Source organism: Rhinoderma darwinii, unplaced genomic scaffold, assembly GCF_050947455.1.
Source record: "Rhinoderma darwinii isolate aRhiDar2 unplaced genomic scaffold, aRhiDar2.hap1 Scaffold_728, whole genome shotgun sequence".
NCBI classification, from domain to species: Eukaryota; Metazoa; Chordata; class Amphibia; order Anura; family Rhinodermatidae; genus Rhinoderma; species Rhinoderma darwinii.
This window is the reverse complement of record NW_027464289.1, coordinates 303,074-329,712: the sequence shown is the minus strand read 5'-3', so window position 1 is coordinate 329,712 and position 26,639 is coordinate 303,074. Positions and strand designations below refer to the sequence as shown.

The window sequence follows — 26,639 nt, the reverse complement described above, 5'->3', positions numbered from 1 at the left end:
TAATGACCTCGTGTGAACATACCCTAAGTGTTGGGGATGAGGGGCAGGATTAGTATTGGGGATAACGGTCAGGGGCAGGATTAGTATTGGGGATGAGGGGCAGGAAGGGGCAGGGTTAGTATGGAGGATATTTAGGGGCAGGGTTAGTATTGGAGATAACGGTCATGGGCAGGGTTAGTGTTGGGGATGGCGGTCAGGGGCAGGGTTAGTATTGGGGATGAGGGGCAGGGTTAGTATTGGGGATAATGGTCAGGTGCAGGGTTAGTATTGGGGAAGAGCAGCAGGGTTAGTATTGGGGAAGAGCAGCAGGGTTAGTATTGGGCATAACGGTCAGGGGCAGGTTTAGTATTGGGGATAACGGTCAGGGCAGGGTTAGTATTGGGGAAGAGCAGCAGGGTTAGTATTGGGGATGACGGTCAGGGTTAGTATTGGGGATGAGTGTCAGGGTTAGAATTGGGGATGATGGGGCAGGGTTAGTATTGGGGATGAGGGGCAGGGTTAGTGTTGGGGATGAGGGGCAGGGTTAGTGTTGGGGATGAGGGGCAGGGTTGGTATTGGGGATGAGGGGCAGGGTTAGTATTGGGGATGAGGGGCAGGGTTGGTATTGGGGATGAGGGGCAGGGTTAGTATTGGGGATAACGGTCATGGGCAGGGTTAGTATTGGGGATAACGGTCATGGGCAGGGTTAGTATTGGGGATAACGGTCATGGGCAGGGTTAGTATTGGGGATAACGGTCAGGGGCAGGTTTAGTTTTGGGGATAACGGTCAGGGGCAGGTTTATTATTGGGGATGGCAGTCATGGGCAGGGTTAGTATTGGGGATGACGGTCAGGGGCAGGATTAGTATTGGGGATGAGGGGCAGGGTTAGTGTTGGGGATGTGGGGCAGGGTTAGTATTGGGGATGAGGGGCAGGGTTGGTATTTGGGATGTGGGGCAGGGTTAGTGTTGGGGATGAGGTGCAGGGTTGGTATTTGGGATGAGGGGCAGGGTTGGTATTGGGGATGAGGGGCAGGGTTGGTATTGGAGATGAGGGGCAGGGTTGGTATTGGAGATGAGGGGCAGGGTTGGTATTGGGGATGAGGGGCAGGGTTGGGATGTGGGGCAGGGTTAGTGTTGGGGATGAGGTGCAGGGTTAGTATTTGGGATGAGGGGCAGGGTTGGTATTGGGGATGAGGGGCAGGGTTAGTATTGGGGATAACGGTCAGGGGCAGGGTTAGTATTGGAGATAACGGTCATGGGCAGGGTTAGTTTTGGGGATAACGGTCAGGGGCAGGGTTATTATTGGGGATGGCAGTCAGGGGCAGGGTTAGTATTGGGCATGAGGGGCAGTGTTAGTATTGGGGATGAGGGTCAGGTTTAGTATTGGGGATGAGGGGCAGGGTTAGTATTGGGGATGAGGGGCAGGGTTAGTATTGGGGATAACGATCAGGGTTAGTATTGGGGATAACGGTCAGGGTTAGTATTGGGGATAACGGTCAGGGTTAGTATTGGGGATAACGGTCAGGGCAGGGTTAGTATTGGGGATAACGGTCAGGTGCAGGGTTAGTATTGGGGAAGAGCAGCAGGGTTAGTATTGGGGATAACGGTCAGGGGCAGGTTTAGTATTGGGGATGAGGGGCAGGGTTAGTATTGGGGAAGAGCAGCAGGGTTAGTATTGGGGATAACGGTCAGGGGCAGGTTTAGTATTGGGGATGAGTGTCAGGGTTAGAATTGGGGATGATGGGGCAGGGTTAGTATTTGGGATAACGGTCAGGGCAGGGTTAGTATTGGGGAAGAGCAGCAGGGTTAGTATTGGGGATGATGGGGCAGGGTTAGTATTGGGAATGAGGGGCAGGGTTAGTGTTGGGGATGTGGGGCAGGGTTAGTATTGGGGATGAGGGGCAGGGTTGGTATTTGGGATGTGGGGCAGGGTTAGTGTTGGGGATGAGGTGCAGGGTTAGTATTTGGGATGAGGGGCAGGGTTGGTATTGGGGATGAGGGGCAGGGTTGGTATTGGGGATGAGGGGCAGGGTTAGTATTGGGGATGAGGGGCAGGGTTGGTATTGGAGATGAGGGGCAGGGTTGGTATTGAGGATGAGGGGCAGGGTTAGTGTTGGGGATGGCGGTTGGAGGGTTCGGGTTTGTGGCTTTAGTCTGGGGGGGGCGCTGTGTGGTTGGCACTGTATGGGGGCAGGGGCTGTAAATAAGGGATATTGTGACGATCTGGATGGGACCCCTGACACTTTATTGTGGGACGCTCACCTCAGCTCAGCAGATCCTCAGTTTGGTTCACATCAATTATTATTATCGATGCTTTACATGAAGCTCTCGCTTAAAAAAGAAGTTCTGAAGCAGGTAAGATATGTATAAGGCTTAATGCCCCCTCCCCCTCTAATAATATTAGAAGTCTCCTTGGTCTGCAGCCTGCTGTAGTAAAGTGGGCACTAAACATCTCAGTTACGCAGATCCTGATTCATGACTTATTCTAAGTCACTGCAGCTCTGCATGTGACTAGAGTATATCATCCATTCCTTAACCCTTTCTTCAGACCCTACAATGCACGGCCCTCTAGTACATTGCATTGTGGGAGATGTCTTTTGCAGATGGCTGTACAATAATGTGTGATCTCTATTTGACAATGCAGACACGCATACAGCAAAATGTGAGGACCCGCGGTCTGAGAGCGAACGGAAAAAAGCAAAGAGGGGACTGCGGCTCTGGTTGTGACTGGAGGATAGAATGAAGAGCATTTATACAGCCACTCAAGGGAAGTTATCCAGAAACGTGAAGTGAAAAGTGAGGTTCAGCTGTAAGCTTGGGTGTAGGGTCAGGGCTGGCTCTTGGGCCATGCTGCTGGTGACCTTGTCCTTCACCTGTGATGTCACACGTGTTACGCCTGATGACGTAATAACAGCACCAGGGGAACAATCTAACCTTTCCTTTCCATTGATTTTTCTCCTACCAGCTCTGAGGTTTGTTGTAGATCTAGTTGGGAGTCCAGATCAGCGGCCACACTCAGCATAGTCCTTCTAATGTCCCCCAAACCAGAAGATGTGATGTCACATAAACACTTACCCCCCAAGTGACACCCCTACAGCCACAAGAGGGGCGGCTGGGAGGCGGCTGCGGACATGGGTGACCACCAGGGCCAAGTCCTCTGTGTTGGCTGCACAGAAAGTGCGATGAGTCTGTGGAGAGATGGAGGACATCATGACCTGACCTGACCACCATTCATGGTCACCACATTCATCACTGAACCTGTGTCTGAGATAACTTAACTTACCAGTAACTTCTCTCCACCGAAGCCACGGTTATTAAAGACAACACACCTGCCGGAAGCAGAGACATCACGTTATCATGTAGCGGCCAGAAAACCCCAAATATGTGCCCCCCGTCATAACATATAATATGTGGACATAGTGGGGTACCCAAGTGCTGTGTGTGCACCTAGATATATGTGCTGGGTCTGCACCTAGATATGTGCCCAGTGTGCCGGGTCTACACCTAGATATATGCCCAGTGTGCCGAGTCTAAACCTAGATATATGCCCAGTGTGCCGGGTGTACACCTAGATCTATGCCCAGTGTGCCGAGTCTAAACCTGGATATATGCACTATATGGAGAAAAGTATGTGGCCCCCCCAGATTACACTTCAGGAGCTTTTATCACGTCCCATTATAAATCCGGAGACATTATTATGGACCCCGCCGCAGTAAAACATCCTCCCCTTTGGGTCTTCTACAAGATTTTGGGGTCTGGGAATTTTTGCCCCTTCATCCAGAAGATCAATTGTGAGGTCGTCTTATATTGTGGAAAAAAGAGGAGAATCACGGCGCCACCTAGTGCAGGTAAAACGGAGAAATAATAAAGAGGCAGCAGCAATGGTATCACCTAGAAGAGTTCTGCTATTCAGACACAACTCTGAGGTACACAAGGGTTAAATAGCCACAGGAACGCTGCCGCCACTCTCCGATCCAGTAACCTGGAAATAGGTAAAAAGGGGAGCACAAAACGGCGCTGCTGGACATATAATGGGGGGGTCAATGCTGATTAATTCACACAGGCCACGCGTTCCGACATGGAAGTGAGGTCTTCATCAGTCCGTAGACATGATAAACATCACTCCTTCTTACATACAATTCATTCACTTAAAAAAAACGCCAAATCTGCGCAAAGAGCTGTCATGACGTCAGGCGGAGGCCCCAATGATGCCAAGGGAACCCACAAGTTACAAAACAGAAGTTCTACATAAAGATTATATATTAAGAAAATAAATACATGAATATAAAGAAATAAACCTTGTGTAACCGGGGAACGGCGGGGTCCTGATCGGAGCAAGGTAAAGTAATATCGGCTGCTATAAGCATCAAACACGGGAAAACGATCACTTGTGGGGATAGTTATTTACTCATGTTCTCTGCAGGAAACAAGGGAAAAACAAGAGTAAACAGGATCGGGAGGCGATCACACGAATACGTAGGCGATGGCGAGAGAGCGGCCCCGGAGTCAAGGTAACAGGCGAACTACGGAAGCAGAGGGGGGTCAAACCAAGTCTGGCGCAGGAGGATTGCAGGACTGGTGAGTAAGTAAAATGCTAGTAATGAGCAGAGGCGAGCTCCTGCCGAGAGTATTGTACTAATAGTAGTGAAAGGAAAGGAGGGGCTAAGAGTAAGAATAACTGCGCGTAGCTGAAAACACGCGGAGGTCATAATACGTGCAGAGGTCGTATTACGTGCAGAGGTCGTATTACGTGCAGAGGTCGTATTACGTGCAGAGGTCGTATTACGTGCAGAGGTCGTATTACGTGCAGAGGTCGTATTACGTGCAGAGGTCGTATTACGTGCAGAGGTCGTATTACGTGCAGAGGTCGTATTACGTGCAGAGGTCGTATTACGTGCAGAGGTCGTAATACGTGCAGAGGTCGTACTACGTGCAGAGGTCGTAATACGTGCAGAGGTCGTACTACGTGCAGAGGTCGTACTACGTGCAGAGGTCGTACTACGTGCAGAGGTCGTATTACGTGCAGAGGTCGTATTACGTGCAGAGGTCGTATTACGTGCAGAGGTCGTATTACGTGCAGAGGTCGTATTACGTGCAGAGGTCGTATTACGTGCAGAGGTCGTAATACGTGCAGAGGTCGTATTATATGCAGAGGTCGTATTATATGCAGGTCGTATTATATGCAGAGATCATATTATATGCAGAGATCATATTACATGCAGAGGTCGTATTATGTGCAGAGGCCATATGTGCAGAGGCCATATGGGCAGAGGTCATATTATATGCAGAGGTCGTATTACATGCAGAGGTCGTATTACATGCAGAGGTCATATTACATGCAGAGGTCATATTACATGCAGAGGTCATATTACATGCAGAGGTCATATTACATGCAGAGGTCATATTATATGCAGAGGTCATATGTGCCGAGGTCATATTAAATGCAGAGGTCGTATTATATGCAGAGGTCACAGCAGAACGGAGCGGAAGTGAGCGCTGGCGTCTCCTAGGAAGGAGATGGGGACCAGCGCTCACGGATCCATGGTTGCGGGTGTCGGGAGGTGAGTAAACCCGACGCCCCGCGGCCATGGATGCTACAGTATCCCCCCTCTTCTTGGGGCCAGAGCGAGAGAGGAACTTTTCAATAAGAGCAGGAGCACTGAGGTTCTCTTCTGGCTCCCAGGACCTCTCCTCAGGACCAAACCCTCTCCAGTCCACCAAAAATAAAGTCCTTCCTCCTACCCTCTTGCAGTCCAGGATCTCCTTTACCTCGAATATATCAGAAGGACCGCTGGGAGCAACTGTGGAACTAGAAGTCTTGCTGTAGTGGTTCAGTACCACTGGCTTCAGGAGGGACACATGAAAGGAGTTGGGGATTCTGAGGGTAGGAGGCAGCCGCAGCTTATAGGAGACAGGGTTGATTTGTTGCAGAATCTCAAAAGGACCAAGGAACCTGGGAGCGAACTTGTATGAGGGCACCTTCAAGCGAATGTTCCGAGAGGACAGCCAGACTTTAGTCCCCGGAAGATACTGAGGCGGCACTCTTCTCCTAGTATCTGCCTTTCGCCTCATGCGATCTACTGCCAGCAATATAGAGGACCGGGTCTGTTGCCAGATTTGCAGGGCAGGAAGTCCCCATATGCAGAGTTAGCCGTGGGTGCCTGAGATGAAGTCGACACAGGAAGAGGGACTCTAGGATGTTGACTGTATACAATGTGAAATGGAGTGGAAGTGGTGGACTCACTTGTGTGGTTGTTGTATGAGAACTCAGCCCATGGAAGAAGCTGTACCCAGTTATCGTGCTGTGAAGAGATGAAGTGGCGGAGATAATTCTCCATGATCTGGTTGATCCTCTCAACTTGCCCATTGGACTGGGGGTGATAGGCAGAGGAAAAGTCCAAACTCACATCCAAGAGTTTACAGAGGGCTCTCCAGAACTTAGATGTAAACTGAACCCCCCGGTCGGAAACAATGTGAAGAGGCAAGCCATGCAAGCGAAAGATGTGCTGAATGAAGAGACTCGCCAGACAAGGAGCAGAAGGTAGGCCGGTCAGCGGGATAAAATGTGCCATCTTAGAGAACCGGTCCACCAACACCCATGGTGTTGCATCATGCTGAGGGAGGAAGCTCTGTGACGAAGTCCATTGCAATGTGCTGCCAAGGGGCATTGGGTACAGGTAGAGGTTGAAGCAGGCTGGCAGACTTGGAGTGAGTAACTTTGTTAGAGGCACACACCGTGCAAGAAGAGACAAAGTCCAGAACATCTTTAGGTAGCGTGAGCCACAAGAAGTGACGAGCAATCAGGTCTTGGGTTTTACGGACACCGGCGTGCCCAGCTAGTTTAGAACTGTGTCCCCAGCGGAGAATTCTTCTCCTGTCTGCCAACCGAACAAAAGTTCTCCCCGGAGGGATGTCTCTAATCTGCAGCGGATTAGCAGTGACAATGCAGGATGGGTCTATGATAGTCTGAAGGGACTCCACCGTGTCTTCCGTCTCAAATGATCTGGACAGGGCATCGGCTCTCACAGTCTTGTCCGCGGGACGGTAGTGGAGCACAAACTGGAAACGGGTGAAGAACAGCGACCACCTGGCTTGACGGGTATTCAGTCGTTGTGCAGACTGAAGGTAGGTGATGTTCTTGTGGTCGGTGAAGATCAGGATGGGGTGAGCAGTGCCCTCTAGAGGATGTCTCCACTCCTCCAGAGCCAATTTGATGGCCAGCAGCTCCCGATCTCCATCTCCAATGGAGTAATTGCGCTCAGCAGAAGAAAAAAGTCTTGAGTAGTAGCCACATACTACTGCCTTTCCTTTGGAGCTCCTCTGGAACAGAAGTGAACCTGCACCAACAGAGGAAGCGTCCACTTCCAGAGAGAACTTCCGAGATACGTCAGGATGATGGAGGATCGAGGCTGAAGTGAAGGCTTTCTTGAGGCTAATTAATGCGGACTCTGCCTCTGAAGTCCACACCTTGGCGTTCACACACTTCTTGGTAAGGGTAGAGATGGGAGCCGTCAGAGATGAAAAGTTTGGAATAAACTGCCGGTAGAGATTGGCGAATCCCAGGAACCGTTGTATGGCCCTTAGGCCTGGAGGACGTGGCCATTTCAGGGCAGACTCTAGTTTCTCAGGATCCATCTTAAGGCCTTGATCCGAGATGACGTAGCCCAGGAAGGGCAAAGACTTATTTTCAAAGACTTCTCCAACTTGGCATACAAGCGATTCTCCCTTAGTCACAGAAAAACTTGACGAACATGCCTCCGATGGGTCATCAGATCTGGGGAGAAAGTCAAAATATCATCGAGATAAACTACAATACACATATAGAGGAGATCTCGGAAAATATCATTGACGAATTCCTGAAACACTGCGGGAGCGTTACACAGACCGAAGGGCATCACTAGGTATTCGTAGTGCCCATCGTGGGTGTTAAATGCCGTCTTCCATTTGTCACCCCGGCGAATCCGGATTAGATTATAAGCCCCCCGCAGATCTAGCTTAGAAACATTTTTGGCTCCTCGTATGCGATCAAACAGCTCGGATATAAGTGGTAACGGGTATTTGTTCTTGACCGTGATCTGGTTGAGACCACGGTAGTCAAAGCAGGGTCGAAGAGATCCATCTCTCTTCTTAACGAAGAAGAAGCTGGCCCCAGCCGGGGAGGAAGATTTTCGAATAAAACCCCTCTCCAAGTTCTCCTTGATATAGGCTGACAAGGATAGAGACTCAGGCAAGGAGAGAGGATATACTCGTCCACGAGGAAGAGAAGCATTGGGAACCAGTTCAATGGGACAGTCATAATGCCGATGTGGAGGCAACGTCTCAGCCTCACGTTTGCAGAAGACATCCACAAATCTGGCATACTGACATGGTAGACCGGAGAGTGATTGAGGCAGAGGGGGCATAACAGGACGGACTTGTGACAGGCAATGGCTATGGCATCTGGAACCCCATTGAAGAACCTCTCCGGAACTCCAGTCAAGGACCAGGGCGTGTAGGCGGAGCCATGGCAGACTCAGCAGGATAGGATTGATAGCCTTAGGTAGTACCAGGAAGGTGATCTGTTCTGAGTGAAGGGCTCCGACCCGTAGTGTCAATGGCTCCGTGATGACCATAATCGGATCGGGCAGTGGTAGACCGTTCACAGAGGCAACAGCCAGGGGTCTCTCCAGACGGACTGTGGGTAGACTTAGACGATCCACTAGATCCTGCTGGATGAAATTAACAGCCGCTCCAGATTCAAGATAGGTGGAGGAAGGATGTGACGTCTCTCCAGAGACAATGGCCACAGGAATTGATAATTTGGGAGAGGTTTTAACGTTTCGAGACGTTCCACCTAGAGTTGCCTCTCCAACAAACCCTAGGTACTGGAGTTTTCCGGTTTCTGTGGGCATAAGGCCACAATACATACATAGTCCAGAGGAGCGTCTGCGCTGCTTCTCCTGTTCAGATAACCGGACTCGGTCTACTTGCATGGGTTCTTCAGGTAGCGCACTAGGGGAAGACAATAGTGGTCTCTGGACTGAGGGTGCTGGTCTGTGGGCCCGTCTCTCCTGTCGAACCTCTTGAGTGTGCTCCCGGATTCTCATATCAACCCGGGTGGCTAACAGGATGAGGGTATCCAAGGTAGAAGGAAGGTTGCGGGCCGCCAGTTCATCCTTGATGTGAGAGGACAGTCCCTGCCAGAAGGTCGCCACCAGTGCCTCATTGTTCCATGCCAGCTCGGCTGCTAGGGTACGGAAGGAGATAGCATACTCCCTACTGTGGAGCCCTCTTGCCTGAGGATCAACAGAGTGGCTGCGGCAGAGGATGTTTGACCCGGCTCCTTGAACACGGCACGAAAGGACTCCAGGAACAAGGCTAGGTCCATGGATACAGGTCCTTGTTGCTCCAAGATTTGGTTCACCCATGCGAGGGCCTTGCCAGCGAGGAGGGAGATAATGAACGCTACTTTGGCATCCTCGGAGGGGAAGAGATAAGGCTGTAGCCTAAAATGAACCGTGCATTGATTAGGAAATCCTCTACATGCTCTGGGATCTCCATCGTAGCGAGGAGGAAGAGGCAGAGGAACTGAGGATCCGGAACAAACAGGAGGAGCAACGGGCAGTGGCACAGCAACAGCTTCAGGAGGAAGAACCGGAGGTGGAACAGCGAGTAGATCTAGGCGGACCAGGATAGAATTCACCGCCTCAAGGAGTTGATCCTGACGTGTGCGTAGGTCATGCCTCTCCGTCTGTATCTTCTGGAATGCGGTCTTGGGCTGGCCAGCGGGTTCCATGGCCTGAGCGTACTGTCATGGTCACAGGGTATGTGGAACCACTAGGCTGCTCCGCCGTAGCGGGGAGGCAGCTGACCAGGTCACAGTCTACACGAAAGTCAATAGCAGATAGTAACGCTTGGGTACCTGAACTAGTCCAGACGGTGGCTGTGGCTTCAGCACGGATGGAGGCCGGTGCGGCAGGTGGCACCAGACGTGGTGGGCAGTACCCGATGTGGCAGAAGACACTGGACGTGGCAGGAGGCACGGGACGTGGAAGAAGACACCGGACGTGGCAGAAGACACTGGACGTGGCAGAAGACACTGGACGTGGTAAACGACAGCAGGTGCAGTAGACACGACTCCAACACCGGTAGACACAGGAACAACAACAATACGGGATACAGTAACGGGTAACAGCTGGAACGGGGAAACACTAAGGGACCATTTGCAAGACAGACTGGGATAGACTAACAATGCTCAGGCAAGGATCAGAAGGCCTGGGGACTTATAGACCAGGAAATCAGGGCAGTTGATGATGATGACGATTTCCTTTGTGCGCACGCTGGCCCTTTAACCCCTTAATGACCGGGCCATTTTGCACGTTAATGACCAAGGATTATTTTTTGTTTTTTCACGGTCGCATTCCAAGAGTCGTAACTTTTTTTTTATTCCGTCAACATCGCCGTATAAGGGCTTGTTTTTTGCGGGACGAGTTGTATTTTGTAATTGTACCATTTTAGATGCTTATAACATATTGATTAACTTTTATTAACTTTATTTTAGGAGAGAATTGAAAATAAGCAGCTATTCCAGCATTGATTTTCACGTTATAAATTTACGCTGTTTACTATGCAGCGTAAATAACATGTTAACTTTATTCTATGGGTTGGCACGATTACGGGGATACCAAATATGTAAAGGTTTTATGTTTTCCTACGTTTGCACAATAAAAAGCCTTTTAGAAAAAAATTACTTGTTTTTCCATCGCCGCGTTCCAAGAGCCGTCATTTTTGTATTTTTCCGTCAATGTGGCCGTATGTGGGCTTGATTTTTGCGGGCCAATGTGTAGTTTTCATTAGTCCTATTTTGGGGTACATAGGACTTATAGATTAAACTTTTATTTTTTGTGGGGGGAATGGGAGAAAAGAGAGAATTTTGCCGTTGTTTTTTTCGTTTTCTTTGGACGCCGTTCATCCGGCGGTTTAATTAATGTGTTCATTTTATTGGTCAAGTTGTTACGATCGCGGGGATACCATATATGTGCATGTGTTATTTGTTTTGACACTTTTACTAAATAAAACCACTTTTTGGGCAAAAAAAAGAAGTTTTATTTGACTTTGACTGTAATTTATTATTTTGTTTCTTCACAAACTTTATGATTGACATTTTTTTTTTAAGCTCCCTCCCTCTATCAAACACATTAGGTGCCGCTGTCACTATTGACAGCGGCATTTAATGGGTTAAACTGCCGGAATCGGAGCGCGCTTCGATTCCGGCAGTTGCAGCAGGAGCCAGGCTGGGTATAACAGCCGTGCTCCTGCCGCTGATCGCGTGGGTACAGTGACAGTACCCGCGCCATCACAGGACGGCGTCTCCTAGGAAGGAGATGGGGACCAGTGCTCACGGATCCATGGCTGCGGGCGTCGGGAGGTGAGTAAACCCGACGGCCCGCGGCCATGGACGCTACAGGGGGCACATACTTTTGTCTGTAGGGCAGGTCCACACGAGGTAAAACATTGCAGATTTCCCACAACGGGTTTGATTGCAGCCCATCGGCGGCGTGTTACCTCAGCAGCAGAGTCGGTGATATTTGAACACGTCTCATCCACACGCTGCGTAAAATAATCCACCAATAAATCGCTCATAATTTGACCTGCGGTGCGTTTTTTTAATCCGCAGTTTGTCAATTTATGTTGGGGAGTCTCTGCTCTTCTGTTGCGGGTTTTCACTATTAAATTCAATGGAGGTAAAACCCGCAACAATTAGCGGATGTTGTGATTTTTGTGGCAGAAAAGCTGCGATTCCATCGCAAAAATCCAAAAATAAAAAGAAGCTCATACCGACCCCTCCGTCTGTCCGCCTCAGTCCAGGCCGGCGTCCTGGGAAGTTTTTTTTTTTATGCTTATGACGTCATTTTACGTGTTTTTGCAGTTTTTTTCTCCAATGTTCTCCTCTGTATTTGACGTCGGGCGGCGTTGAACCTCGTGGCCACTCATGTTATGTGAATAAATCCCGTTTCTTTACCGGACTCGTTTGGATTTTGGCAGCGCTACATTTAATCCCTGTTTTTGCATCACTTTTCATCCCGGTCTCCTGGGAAGACGTATCAACCCATTTGACTGCTGCAGCCAATCACGGGAGGCTATACTGCATGGACAGCAGAGTTGCCATGACTACGGAGAGCGGGGTAAGTATAAGCTTCTTTTTTTTGTATTCCGCAGCGGACAATCCCCCCGATAAAATGCAGCACAATGTGGTGCGGTTTTTCTGTCGGAGTTCCCTGCGGGTTCCGGGGCGGGTTCGTCGTGTACTTTTATGCAGCGTATCCACCCTGAACATTCGCCGGCTTTTCTATATAGACTTGTGGATTATCCATTGAAATCAATGAGGCAGATTTCATGGCAATGACTACAAAAACCTCAGTGGCAGTAAATCTATGTGATCTAAGCCGATCACAGAGGAGGGAGGCGGTCTAACAAGGCGAATGATATCCTGGCCCTTTAAGAGGGGGTGATCTGTTCACACAGGGCTCTCATGCGGAGGAAGCAGGTGGCGGTAGCCGGCACCCCGGCAGCTAGTGAAGCTGTGGGTCTAGAGGACATAACACTGGTCCCGGTACTATATAGACTCCCCCCCTTTCTGACCTGTAGCCATCGCTCTTGGCCGCTGTCACCAGGTGCAGTATATAGGATTGATGACTGTTTCCCGTGAGACCCGGTAGTAGGATAATGGTGGGGCGAGAGGCAGCATCTGGGTAATGGGAGCTCTCATCATTGTCCACCCAGTCCAGAGATATCTGACCGCCATCTTCAGTGCTGATGACCTCACTGCGTGGAAAAAGTGCAATTTGTTTAATAAAGGGAGGAGCTTCTTGTATGGAGACGCCATTAAAGTAGACCCTACATGGGTGCGATGGAGCAGAGTCTCATCTCATCACGACCTCTATCCCTGATCAAATCTAACACATAAACAACATCTACAGGTCCCACAACCAAACGAGTACTGGGGGGGGGGTCACTTCGTACTGGAGGGGGGGTCAATTAGTACTGGAGGGGGGTCACTTAGTATTAAAGGGGGGGTCACTTAGTACTGGAGGGGGTCACTTAGTACTGGAGGGGGTCACTTAGTACTGGAGGGGGTCACTTAGTACTGGAGGGGGTCACTTAGTACTGGAGGGGGTCACTTAGTACTGGAGGGGGTCACTTAGTACTGGAGGGGGTCACTTAGTACTGGAGGGGGTCACTTAGTACTGGAGGGGGTCACTTAGTACTGGAGGGGGTCACTTAGTACTGGAGGGGGTCACTTAGTACTGGAGGGGGGGTCACTTAGTACTGGAGGGGGGGTCACTTAGTACTGGAGGGGGGGTCACTTAGTACTGGAGGGGGGGTCACTTAGTACTGGAGGGGGGGTCACTTAGTACTGGAGGGGGGGTCACTTAGTACTGGAGGGGGGGTCACTTAGTACTGGAGGGGGGGTCACTTAGTACTGGAGGGGGGGTCACTTAGTACTGGAGGGGGGGTCACTTAGTACTGGAGGGGGGGTCACTTAGTACTGGAGGGGGGGTCACTTAGTACTGGAGGGGGGGTCACTTAGTACTGGAGGGGGGGTCACTTAGTACTGGAGGGGGGGTCACTTTGTACTGGAGGGGGGGTCACTTTGTACTGGAGGGGGGGTCACTTTGTACTGGAGGGGGGGTCACTTTGTACTGGAGGGGGGTCACTTTGTACTGGAGGGGGGGTCACTTTGTACTGGAGGGGGGGTCACTTTGTACTGGAGGGGGGGTCACTTTGTACTGGAGGGGGGGTCACTTTGTACTGGAGGGGGGGTCACTTTGTACTGAAGGGGGGGTCACTTTGTACTGAAGGGGGGGTCACTTTGTACTGAAGGGGGGGTCACTTTGTACTGAAGGGGGGGTCACTTTGTACTGAAGGGGGGGTCACTTTGTACTGAAGGGGGGGTCACTTTGTACTGAAGGGGGGGTCACTTTGTACTGAAGGGGGGGTCACTTTGTACTGAAGGGGGGGGTCACTTTGTACTGGAGCGGGTTGCTTAGTACTGGAGGGGGTCACTTACTTCCTGTATGACACATGAGGTCTGGAGGATAACATGACCCTCACAATGGTCTGTAGTCTCCCTCCAGGACACCAGAAGGTTGGGCAGAACTTTTCCATCATTACTGGGCAGTAAGACTCCAGAAACTGGCGCAAGGGTCCCGGGGATACCAGACGAGGTCTCTACACAAAGAAGAAACACAAATCCACTAATGCAACCCAGATACATGAGAGTGTGAACGAACCAACGCACAAATCATGGACCCATCACATGTATCTGACCTAGCCTTGCACATATGGTTTCTACACCACTAATCCTGTGTCTTTCCATACGAGACCTTAATCTGGGACCAGTTCACTTTAGGCTTTCCCAATCCTTGGTCCTCTGGTAAGCCACTGGGGCTGGAGGAAGACGGAAGTGTCTGGAGAAGGACTAAGGGGATTGGAGGATGATGGAGGGGCCTAGAGGAGGACCAAGAAGTATGGAGGGGACAGAGTAATTTGGGTAGGACAGAGGGGTCTGGAGAGTACAAAGATGTCTAAAAGGGTAAGAGGGAATTGGAAGAGACAGAAGGGTCTGGAGGGGATAGAAATAAGGTATTAAAGGGAAGACGCTTCAGAAGGAACAGAGAAGTCTGGAGGGAGAGGTATCTGGGGTGGGACGCGGAGGGATCTGGATGTGGAAGGGACAGAACTAAGGTCTTGAAGAAAAAAAAAGAGCGATTCAAAATGGACAGAGGAGATTGTAGAGGACAAAGGTGTTTAGGAAGTGGGGGGGGGGGGTCTGGAAAGGCAGAGAGGTCTGGAAATAGACAGAGGCCTCTGGAGGGTACAGAGGTATCTAGAGAGGGACAGAGATGTACAATAGGGTCTGGAGGGGACAGAGGGGTCTGGAGGGGGACAGAAGGGTACAGAAGGGTCTGAAGGGGGTACAGAAGGGTCTGGGGGTTGGGGTTACAGTAAAGTTATGTAGGGAACAAAGGGGTCGAGAGAAGTCTGGAGGAGAACAGAGGGTCCAGAGAGTGACAAAGGGGTCTGGAGCGTGACAGAAGGGTCCGGAGGGGGACAGAGGGGTCTGAAGGGACACAGAAGTGTCTTGGGGAGGTTACGGTAAAGTCATGTAGGGAACAAAGGGGTCTAGAGAAGTCTGAAAGAGAACAGAGGGGTCCGGAGGGCGACAGAGGGGTCCGCAGGTTGAAAGAGGGGTCCGGAGAGCGACAGAGGGGTCTGGAGAGCGACAGAGGGGTCTGGAGGGTGACAGTGGGGTCCGGAGGGTAACAGAGGGTTCCAGAGAGCGATAGAGGGGTCTGGAGAGCTACAGAGGGATCTGGATGGTGATAGAGGGGTCGGGAGAACGACAGAGGGGTCGGGAGAGCGACAGAGGGGTCGGGAGGGCGACAGAGGGGTCGGGAGGGCGACAGAGGGGTCTGGAGGGCGACAGAGGGGTCGGGAGAACGACAGAGGGGTCCGGAGAACGACAGAGGGGTCCGGAGAGCGATAGAGGGGTATGGAGAGCGACAGAGGGGTCCGGAGAGCGACAGAGGGGTCCGGAGAGCGACAGAGGGGTCCGGAGGGTGACAGAAGGGTCCGGAGAGCGACAGAGGGGTCCGAAGGGTTACAGAGGGGTCCGGAGAGCGACAGAGGGGTCGAGAGGGCGACAGAGGGGTCCGGAGGGCGACAGAGGGGTCCGGAGGGCGACAGAGGGGTCCGGAGGGCGACAGAGGGGTCCGGAGGGCGACAGAGGGGTCCGGAGGGCGACAGAGGGGTCTGGCAGTGGTCTATTTTCCTCTCCACATTGTAATAAACCTGCACAGTCAGTTGGTGCGGACATTTAGAGATTTGGGGTCTTTGTGTTCTCTATAACTTCTTGTGACTTGTCTTCTCCCTGATATTTGTGACCCTCAGGAGTGTGAGTTCTTGTGGCCTGTAAGTCCAATACACTAACACTTTTTGCTGTTTGTTGTAGTCCGGGGGGCTTCCATCGAGGGTTAACCCTACCTGAGCTGTGGACCCCCGAACAAGTTTACTATTGTGTTGTTGTTCCCCTAAACGCTGAATGAAACTTGGTAAGAGGGAGAAGTAAAAAATAGTGTCGTACCGTGTTAGCCAGAAACAATATGCTAAATACTATTGTGTCACAAAAGACAACACTATAGAAGGTGTTACCGTTATTGGCTGACCATAAAAGGTCTATCTGCGGCTCTCAGAGCACCGGATCCTTCTTCAGGCCAATAAGAGAGAGAGAATGAAGAAAAGATCAGGGGGGGAGGGGCAGAGACTTTGTCCTCACAGATATGGATGTCACTGGGTCTAGTCCCTGACACCTGAGGGACCGGGAGACTGACCTGAGATATCTGTGTCCTGTAGTAGAACAACCAGCTCAGCCCAACACCCAAGAAAAGTGAAGTCCAGACGGGGGATGGGAACTGGTGGCGAGACACTTCATGCATGTCGTCTGCTGCTGTATCTGCACGTTCTGCAACACACGAGAGACAATATAACAAACAACACAACCAATCAATTATTGCAACACAACTTACAACAGAACTAACAATGTAAGGAATCAATGTAACACAACATACAACACACAGCAGAACACACAATGTAAGGAATCAATGTAACACAACGTACAACACACAGCAGAAATAACAATGTAAGGAATCAATGTAACACAACACACAGCAGAACACACAATGTAAGGAATCAATGTAACACAACAAACAACACACAGCAGAACACACAATGTAAGGAATCAATGTAACACAACGTACAACACACAGCAGAAATAACAATGTAAGGAATCAATGTAACACAACACACAGCAGAACACACAATGTAAGGAATCAATGTAACACAACAAACAACACACAGCAGAACACACAATGTAAGGAATCAATGTAACACAACGTACAACAAACAGCAGGACACACAATGTAAGGAATCAATGTAACACAACGTACAACACACAGCAGAACACACAATGTAAGGAATCAATGTAACACAACGTACAACACACAGCAGAACACACAATGTAACACAACGTACAACACAAAGCAGAACACACAATGTAAGGAATCAATGTAACACAACGTACAACAAACAATGTAAGGAATCAATGTAACACAACATACAACAAACAGCAGAACTAACAAGGTAAGGAATCAATGTAACACAACGTACAACACACAGCAGAACTAACAATGTAAGGAATCAATGTAACACAACATACAACACACAGCAGAACACACAATGTAAGGAATCAATGTAACACAACATACAACACACAGCAGAACACACAATGTAAAGAATCAATGTAACAACATACAACACACAGCAGAACACACAATGTAAGGAATCAATGTAACACAACGTACAACACACAGCAGAACTAACAATGTAAGGAATCAATGTAACACAACGTACAACACACAGCAGAACAAACAATGTAAGGAATCAATGTAACACAACGTACAACACACAGCAGAACAAACAATGTAAGGAATCAATGTAACACAACGTACAACACACAGCAGAACACACAATGTAAGGAATCAATGTAACACAACATACAACAAACAGCAGAACACACAATGTAAGGAATCAATGTAACACAACATACAACACACAGCAGAACACACAATGTAAGGAATCAATGTAACACAACGTACAACACACAGCAGAACACACAATGTAAGGAATCAATGTAACACAACATACAACACACAGCAGAACACACAATGTAAGGAATCAATGTAACACAACGTACAACACACAGCAGAACAAACAATGTAAGGAATCAATGTAACACAACATACAACACACAGCAGAACTAACAAGGTAAGGAATCAATGTAACACAACATACAACACACAGCAGAACACACAATGTAAGGAATCAATGTAACACAACGTACAACACACAGCAGAACAAACAATGTAAGGAATCAATGTAACACAACGTACAACACACAGCAGAACAAACAATGTAAGGAATCAATGTAACACAACGTACAACACACAGCAGAACACACAATGTAAGGAATCAATGTAACACAACATACAACAAACAGCAGAACACACAATGTAAGGAATCAATGTAACACAACATACAACACACAGCAGAACACACAATGTAAGGAATCAATGTAACACAACATACAACAAACAGCAGAACTAACAAGGTAAGGAATCAATGTAACACAACGTACAACACACAGCAGAACTAACAATGTAAGGAATCAATGTAACACAACATACAACACACAGCAGAACACACAATGTAAGGAATCAATGTAACACAACATACAACACACAGCAGAACACACAATGTAAAGAATCAATGTAACAACATACAACACACAGCAGAACACACAATGTAAGGAATCAATGTAACACAACGTACAACACACAGCAGAACTAACAATGTAAGGAATCAATGTAACACAACGTACAACACACAGCAGAACAAACAATGTAAGGAATCAATGTAACACAACGTACAACACACAGCAGAACAAACAATGTAAGGAATCAATGTAACACAACGTACAACACACAGCAGAACACACAATGTAAGGAATCAATGTAACACAACATACAACAAACAGCAGAACACACAATGTAAGGAATCAATGTAACACAACATACAACACACAGCAGAACACACAATGTAAGGAATCAATGTAACACAACGTACAACACACAGCAGAACACACAATGTAAGGAATCAATGTAACACAACATACAACACACAGCAGAACACACAATGTAAGGAATCAATGTAACACAACGTACAACACACAGCAGAACAAACAATGTAAGGAATCAATGTAACACAACATACAACACACAGCAGAACTAACAAGGTAAGGAATCAATGTAACACAACATACAACACACAGCAGAACACACAATGTAAGGAATCAATGTAACACAACGTACAACACACAGCAGAACAAACAATGTAAGGAATCAATGTAACACAACGTACAACACACAGCAGAACAAACAATGTAAGGAATCAATGTAACACAACGTACAACACACAGCAGAACACACAATGTAAGGAATCAATGTAACACAACATACAACAAACAGCAGAACACACAATGTAAGGAATCAATGTAACACAACATACAACACACAGCAGAACACACAATGTAAGGAATCAATGTAACACAACGTACAACACACAGCAGAACACACAATGTAAGGAATCAATGTAACACAACATACAACACACAGCAGAACACACAATGTAAGGAATCAATGTAACACAACGTACAACACACAGCAGAACAAACAATGTAAGGAATCAATGTAACACAACGTACAACACACAGCAGAACACACAATGTAAGGAATCAATGTAACACAACGTACAACACACAGCAGAACTAACAAGATAAGGAATCAATGTAACACAACGTACAACACACAGCAGAACACACAATGTAAGGAATCAATGTAACACAACGTACAACACACAGCAGAACACACAATGTAAGGAATCAATGTAACACAACATACAGCAGAACACACAATGTAAGGAATCAATGTAACACAACGTACAACACACAGCAGAACACACAATGTAAGGAATCAATGTAACACAACATACAACAAACAGCAGAACACACAATGTAAGGAATCAATGTAACACAACATACAACACACAGCAGAACACACAATGTAAGGAATCAATGTAACACAACATACAACAAACAGCAGAACTAACAAGGTAAGGAATCAATGTAACACAACGTACAACACACAGCAGAACTAACAATGTAAGGAATCAATGTAACACAACATACAACACACAGCAGAACACACAATGTAAGGAATCAATGTAACACAACATACAACACACAGCAGAACACACAATGTAAAGAATCAATGTAACAACATACAACACACAGCAGAACACACAATGTAAGGAATCAATGTAACACAACGTACAACACACAGCAGAACTAACAATGTAAGGAATCAATGTAACACAACGTACAACACACAGCAGAACAAACAATGTAAGGAATCAATGTAACACAACGTACAACACACAGCAGAACAAACAATGTAAGGAATCAATGTAACACAACGTACAACACACAGCAGAACACACAATGTAAGGAATCAATGTAACACAACATACAACAAACAGCAGAACACACAATGTAAGGAATCAATGTAACACAACATACAACACACAGCAGAACACACAATGTAAGGAATCAATGTAACACAACGTACAACACACAGCAGAACACACAATGTAAGGAATCAATGTAACACAACATACAACACACAGCAGAACACACAATGTAAGGAATCAATGTAACACAACGTACAACACACAGCAGAACAAACAATGTAAGGAATCAATGTAACACAACATACAACACACAGCAGAACTAACAAGGTAAGGAATCAATGTAACACAACATACAACACACAGCAGAACACACAATGTAAGGAATCAATGTAACACAACGTACAACACACAGCAGAACAAACAATGTAAGGAATCAATGTAACACAACGTACAACACACAGCAGAACAAACAATGTAAGGAATCAATGTAACACAACGTACAACACACAGCAGAACACACAATGTAAGGAATCAATGTAACACAACATACAACAAACAGCAGAACACACAATGTAAGGAATCAATGTAACACAACATACAACACACAGCAGAACACACAATGTAAGGAATCAATGTAACACAACGTACAACACACAGCAGAACACACAATGTAAGGAATCAATGTAACACAACATACAACACACAGCAGAACACACAATGTAAGGAATCAATGTAACACAACGTACAACACACAGCAGAACAAACAATGTAAGGAATCAATGTAACACAACGTACAACACACAGCAGAACACACAATGTAAGGAATCAATGTAACACAACGTACAACACACAGCAGAACTAACAAGATAAGGAATCAATGTAACACAACGTACAACACACAGCAGAACACACAATGTAAGGAATCAATGTAACACAACGTACAACACACAGCAGAACACACAATGTAAGGAATCAATGTAACACAACATACAGCAGAACACACAATGTAAGGAATCAATGTAACACAACGTACAACACACAGCAGAACACACAATGTAAGGAATCAATGTAACACAACGTACAACACACAGCAGAACACACAATGTAAGGAATCAATGTAACACAACGTACAACACACAGCAGAACACACAATGTAAGGAATCAATGTAACACAACGTACAACACACAGCAGAACACACAATGTAAGGAATCAATGTAACACAACGTACAACACACAGCAGAACACACAATGTAAGGAATCAATGTAACACAACGTACAACACACAGCAGAACACACAATGTAAGGAATCAATGTAACACAACATACAACACACAGCAGAACACACAATGTAAGGAATCAATGTAACACAACATACAACACACAGAACACACAATGTAAGGAATCAATGTAACACAACGTACAACAAACAGCAGAACACACAATGTAAGGAATCAATGTAACACAACATACAACAAACAGCAGAACACACAATGTAAGGAATCAATGTAACACAACATACAACACACAGGAGAACACACAATGTAAGGAATCAATGTAACACAACGTACAACACACAGCAGAACACACAATGTAAGGAATCAATGTAACACAACGTACAACACACAGCAGAACTAACAATGTAAGGAATCAATGTAACACAACGTACAACAAACAGAAGAACACACAATGTAAGGAATCAATGTAACACAACGTACAGCACACAGCAGAACACACAATGTAAGGAATCAATGTAACACAGCATACAACACACAGCAGAACACACAATGTAAGGAATCAATGTAACACAACGTACAACACACAGCAGAACACACAATGTAAGGAATCAATGTAACACAACGTACAACACACAATGTAAGGGATCAATGTAACACAACGTACAACAAACAGCAGAACACACAATGTAAGGAATCAATGTAACACAACGTACAACAAGCAGCAGAACTAACAAGGTAAGGAATTAATGTAACACAACGTACAACAAACAGCAGAACTAACAAGGTAAGGAATCAATGTAACACAACGTACAACAAACAGCAGAACACACAATGTAAGGAATCAATGTAACACAACGTACAACACAGCAGAACACACAATGTAAGGAATCAATGTAACACAACGTACAACACAGCAGAACACACAATGTAAGGAATCAATGTAACACAACGTACAACACACAGCAGAACACACAATGTAAGGAATCAATGTAACACAACGTACAACAAACAGCAGAACACACAATGTAAGGAATCAATGTAACACAACGTACAACAAACAGCAGAACACACAATGTAAGGAATCAATGTAACACAACATACAACACACAGCAGAGCACACAATGTAAGGAATCAATGTAACACAACATACAACACACAGCAGAACACACAATGTAAGGAATCAATGTAACACAACATACAACACACAGCAGAACACACAATGTAAGGAATCAATGTAACACAACGTACAACACACAGCAGAACTAACAAGGTAAGGAATTAATGTAACACAACGTACAACAAACAGCAGAACACACAATGTAAGGAATCAATGTAACACAACGTACAACACACAGCAGAACACACAATGTAAGGAATCAATGTAACACAACATACAGCAGAACACACAATGTAAGGAATCAATGTAACACAACGTACAACACACAGCAGAACACACAATGTAAGGAATCAATGTAACACAACGTACAACACACAGCAGAACACACAATGTAAGGAATCAATGTAACACAACGTACAACACACAGCAGAACACACAATGTAAGGAATCAATGTAACACAACGTACAACACACAGCAGAACACACAATGTAAGGAATCAATGTAACACAACGTACAACACACAGCAGAACACACAATGTAAGGAATCAATGTAACACAACGTACAACACACAGCAGAACACACAATGTAAGGAATCAATGTAACACAACATACAACACACAGCAGAACACACAATGTAAGGAATCAATGTAACACAACGTACAACAAGCAGCAGAACTAACAAGGTAAGGAATTAATGTAACACAACGTACAACAAACAGCAGAACTAACAAGGTAAGGAATCAATGTAACACAACGTACAACAAGCAGCAGAACACACAATGTAAGGAATCAATGTAACACAACGTACAACAAACAGCAGAATACACAATGTAAGGAATCAATGTAACACAACGTACAACACACAGCAGAACACACAATGTAAGGAATCAATGTAACACAACGTACAACACAGCAGAACACACAATGTAAGGAATCAATGTAACACAACGTACAACACACAGCAGAACACACAATGTAAGGAATCAATGTAACACAACGTACAACACAGCAGAACACACAATGTAAGGAATCAATGTAACACAACGTACAACACACAGCAGAACACACAATGTAAGGAATCAATGTAACACAACGTACAACACACAGCAGAACACACAATGTAAGGGATCAATGTAACACAACGTACAACACACAGCAGAACTAACAATGTAAGGAATCAATGTAACACAACGTACAACACACAGCAGAACACACAATGTAAGGAATCAATGTAACACAACGTACAACACAGCAGAACACACAATGTAAGGAATCAATGTAACACAACGTACAACACACAGCAGAACACACAATGTAAGGAATCAATGTAACACAACGTACAACAAGCAGCAGAACTAACAAGGTAAGGAATTAATGTAACACAACGTACAACAAACAGCAGAACTAACAAGGTAAGGAATCAATGTAACACAACGTACAACAAACAGCAGAACACACAATGTAAGGAATCAATGTAACACAACGTACAACACAGCAGAACACACAATGTAAGGAATCAATGTAACACAACGTACAACACAGCAGAACACACAATGTAAGGAATCAATGTAACACAACGTAGAACACACAATGTAAGGAATCAATGTAACACAACGTACAACAAACAGCAGAACACACAATGTAAGGAATCAATGTAACAACGTACAACAAACAGCAGAACACACAATGTAAGGAATCAATGTAACACAACATACAACACACAGCAGAACACACAATGTAAGGAATCAATGTAACACAACGTACAACAAGCAGCAGAACTAACAAGGTAAGGAATTAATGTAACACAACGTACAACAAACAGCAGAACTAACAAGGTAAGGAATCAATGTAACACAACGTACAACAAGCAGCAGAACACACAATGTAAGGAATCAATGTAACACAACGTACAACACAGCAGAACACACAATGTAAGGAATCAATGTAACACAACGTACAACACAGCAGAACACACAATGTAAGGAATCAATGTAACACAACGTACAACACACAGCAGAACACACAATGTAAGGGATCAATGTAACACAACGTACAACAAACAGCAGAACACACAATGTAAGGAATCAATGTAACACAACGTACAACAAGCAGCAGAACTAACAAGGTAAGGAATTAATGTAACACAACGTACAACAAACAGCAGAACACACAATGTAAGGAATCAATGTAACACAACGTACAACAAGCAGCAGAACACACAATGTAAGGAATCAATGTAACACAACGTACAACACAGCAGAACACACAATGTAAGGAATCAATGTAACACAACATACAACACACAGCAGAACACACAATGTAAGGAATCAATGTAACACAACATACAACACACAGAACACACAATGTAAGGAATCAATGTAACACAACATACAACACACAGCAGAACACACAATGTAAGGAATCAATGTAACACAACGTACAACAAACAGCAGAACTAACAAGGTAAGGAATCAATGTAACACAACGTACAACAAGCAGCAGAACACACAATGTAAGGAATCAATGTAACACAACGTACACCAAACAGCAGAATACACAATGTAAGGAATCAATGTAACACAACGTACAACACACAGCAGAACACACAATGTAAGGGATCAATGTAACACAACACACAGCAGAACACACAATGTAAGGAATCAATGTAACACAACGTACAACAAACAGCAGAACACACAATGTAAGGAATCAATGTAACACAACGTACAACAAGCAGCAGAACTAACAAGGTAAGGAATTAATGTAACACAACGTACAACACACAGCAGAACACACAATGTAAGGAATCAATGTAACACAACGTACAACACACAGCAGAACACACAATGTAAGGAATCAATGTAACACAACGTACAACACACAGCAGAACACACAATGTAAGGAATCAATGTAACACAACGTACAACAAACAGCAGAACTAACAAGGTAAGGAATCAATGTAACACAACGTACAACAAACAGCAGAACACACAATGTAAGGAATCAATGTAACACAACGTACAACACACAGCAGAACACACAATGTAAGGAATCAATGTAACACAACGTACAACAAACAGCAGAACTAACAAGGTAAGGAATCAATGTAACACAACGTACAACAAGCAGCAGAACACACAATGTAAGGAATCAATGTAACAACGTACAACAAGCAGCAGAATACACAATGTAAGGAATCAATGTAACACAACGTACAACACACAGCAGAACACACAATGTAAGGAATCAATGTAACACAACGTACAACAAACAGCAGAACACACAATGTAAGGAATCAATGTAACACAACGTACAACAAGCAGCAGAACACACAATGTAAGGAATCAATGTAACACAACGTACAACACAGCAGAACACACAATGTAAGGAATCAATGTAACACAACGTACAACAAGCAGCAGAACACACAATGTAAGGAATCAATGTAACAACGTACAACAAGCAGCAGAACACACAATGTAAGGAATCAATGTAACACAACGTACATCATACAGCAGAACACACAATGTAAGGAATCAATGTAACACAACGTACAACACACAGCAGAACACACAATGTAAGGAATCAATGTAACACAACGTACAACACACAGCAGAACACACAATGTAAGGAATCAATGTAACACAACGTACAACACAGCAGAACACACAATGTAAGGAATCAATGTAACACAACGTACAGCACAATGTTATACACCGTGTGGCCCCGCGTCCCCCGCACACACCACTCGCCCTGCACTTTGGATCCAGACACAACTCCCAGAACTTCTTTTGACTTTTACAGGTCGTCTCTGAATGTCACAGAACTGAGGTCCCGGCACAGGAGCAGCCGCACCGCCGTCATCTGCACTCAGCCACGCCCACTGTGAACCATGCCCCTCCCACACAAGCCATCATCTGCACTCAGCCACGCCCACTGCGAAACGTACCCCTCCCACACACAGCCGTCATCTGCACTCAGTCACGCCCACTGTGAACCATGCCCCTCCCACACAAGCCATCATCTGCACTCAGCCACGCCCACTGCGAAACGTACCCCTCCCACACACAGCCGTCATCTGTACTCAGCCACGCCCACTGTAAACATGCTCCTCCCACACACAGCCTCCATCTGCACTCAGCCACGCCCACTGTGAAACATGCTCCTCCCACACACAGCC

General features: G+C 46.1%; 1 protein-coding gene across 1 annotated transcript in view; it reads right to left on the bottom strand.

Annotated features, from left to right (window-relative positions):
* The window catches only part of ABHD1 (abhydrolase domain containing 1), a 33,769-nt gene extending 7,440 nt beyond the window's left edge, over nucleotides 1-26,329 (bottom strand). The window contains 6 exon segments of the mRNA XM_075849269.1: nucleotides 3,056-3,168; nucleotides 3,264-3,309; nucleotides 12,602-12,784; nucleotides 14,031-14,191; nucleotides 16,354-16,484; nucleotides 26,160-26,329. Of these exon segments, the coding sequence (XP_075705384.1) occupies nucleotides 3,056-3,168; nucleotides 3,264-3,309; nucleotides 12,602-12,784; nucleotides 14,031-14,191; nucleotides 16,354-16,458 (608 nt within the window). The 5' untranslated portion in view covers nucleotides 16,459-16,484; nucleotides 26,160-26,329.
* Between the last annotated feature and the right edge of the window lie 310 nt (nucleotides 26,330-26,639).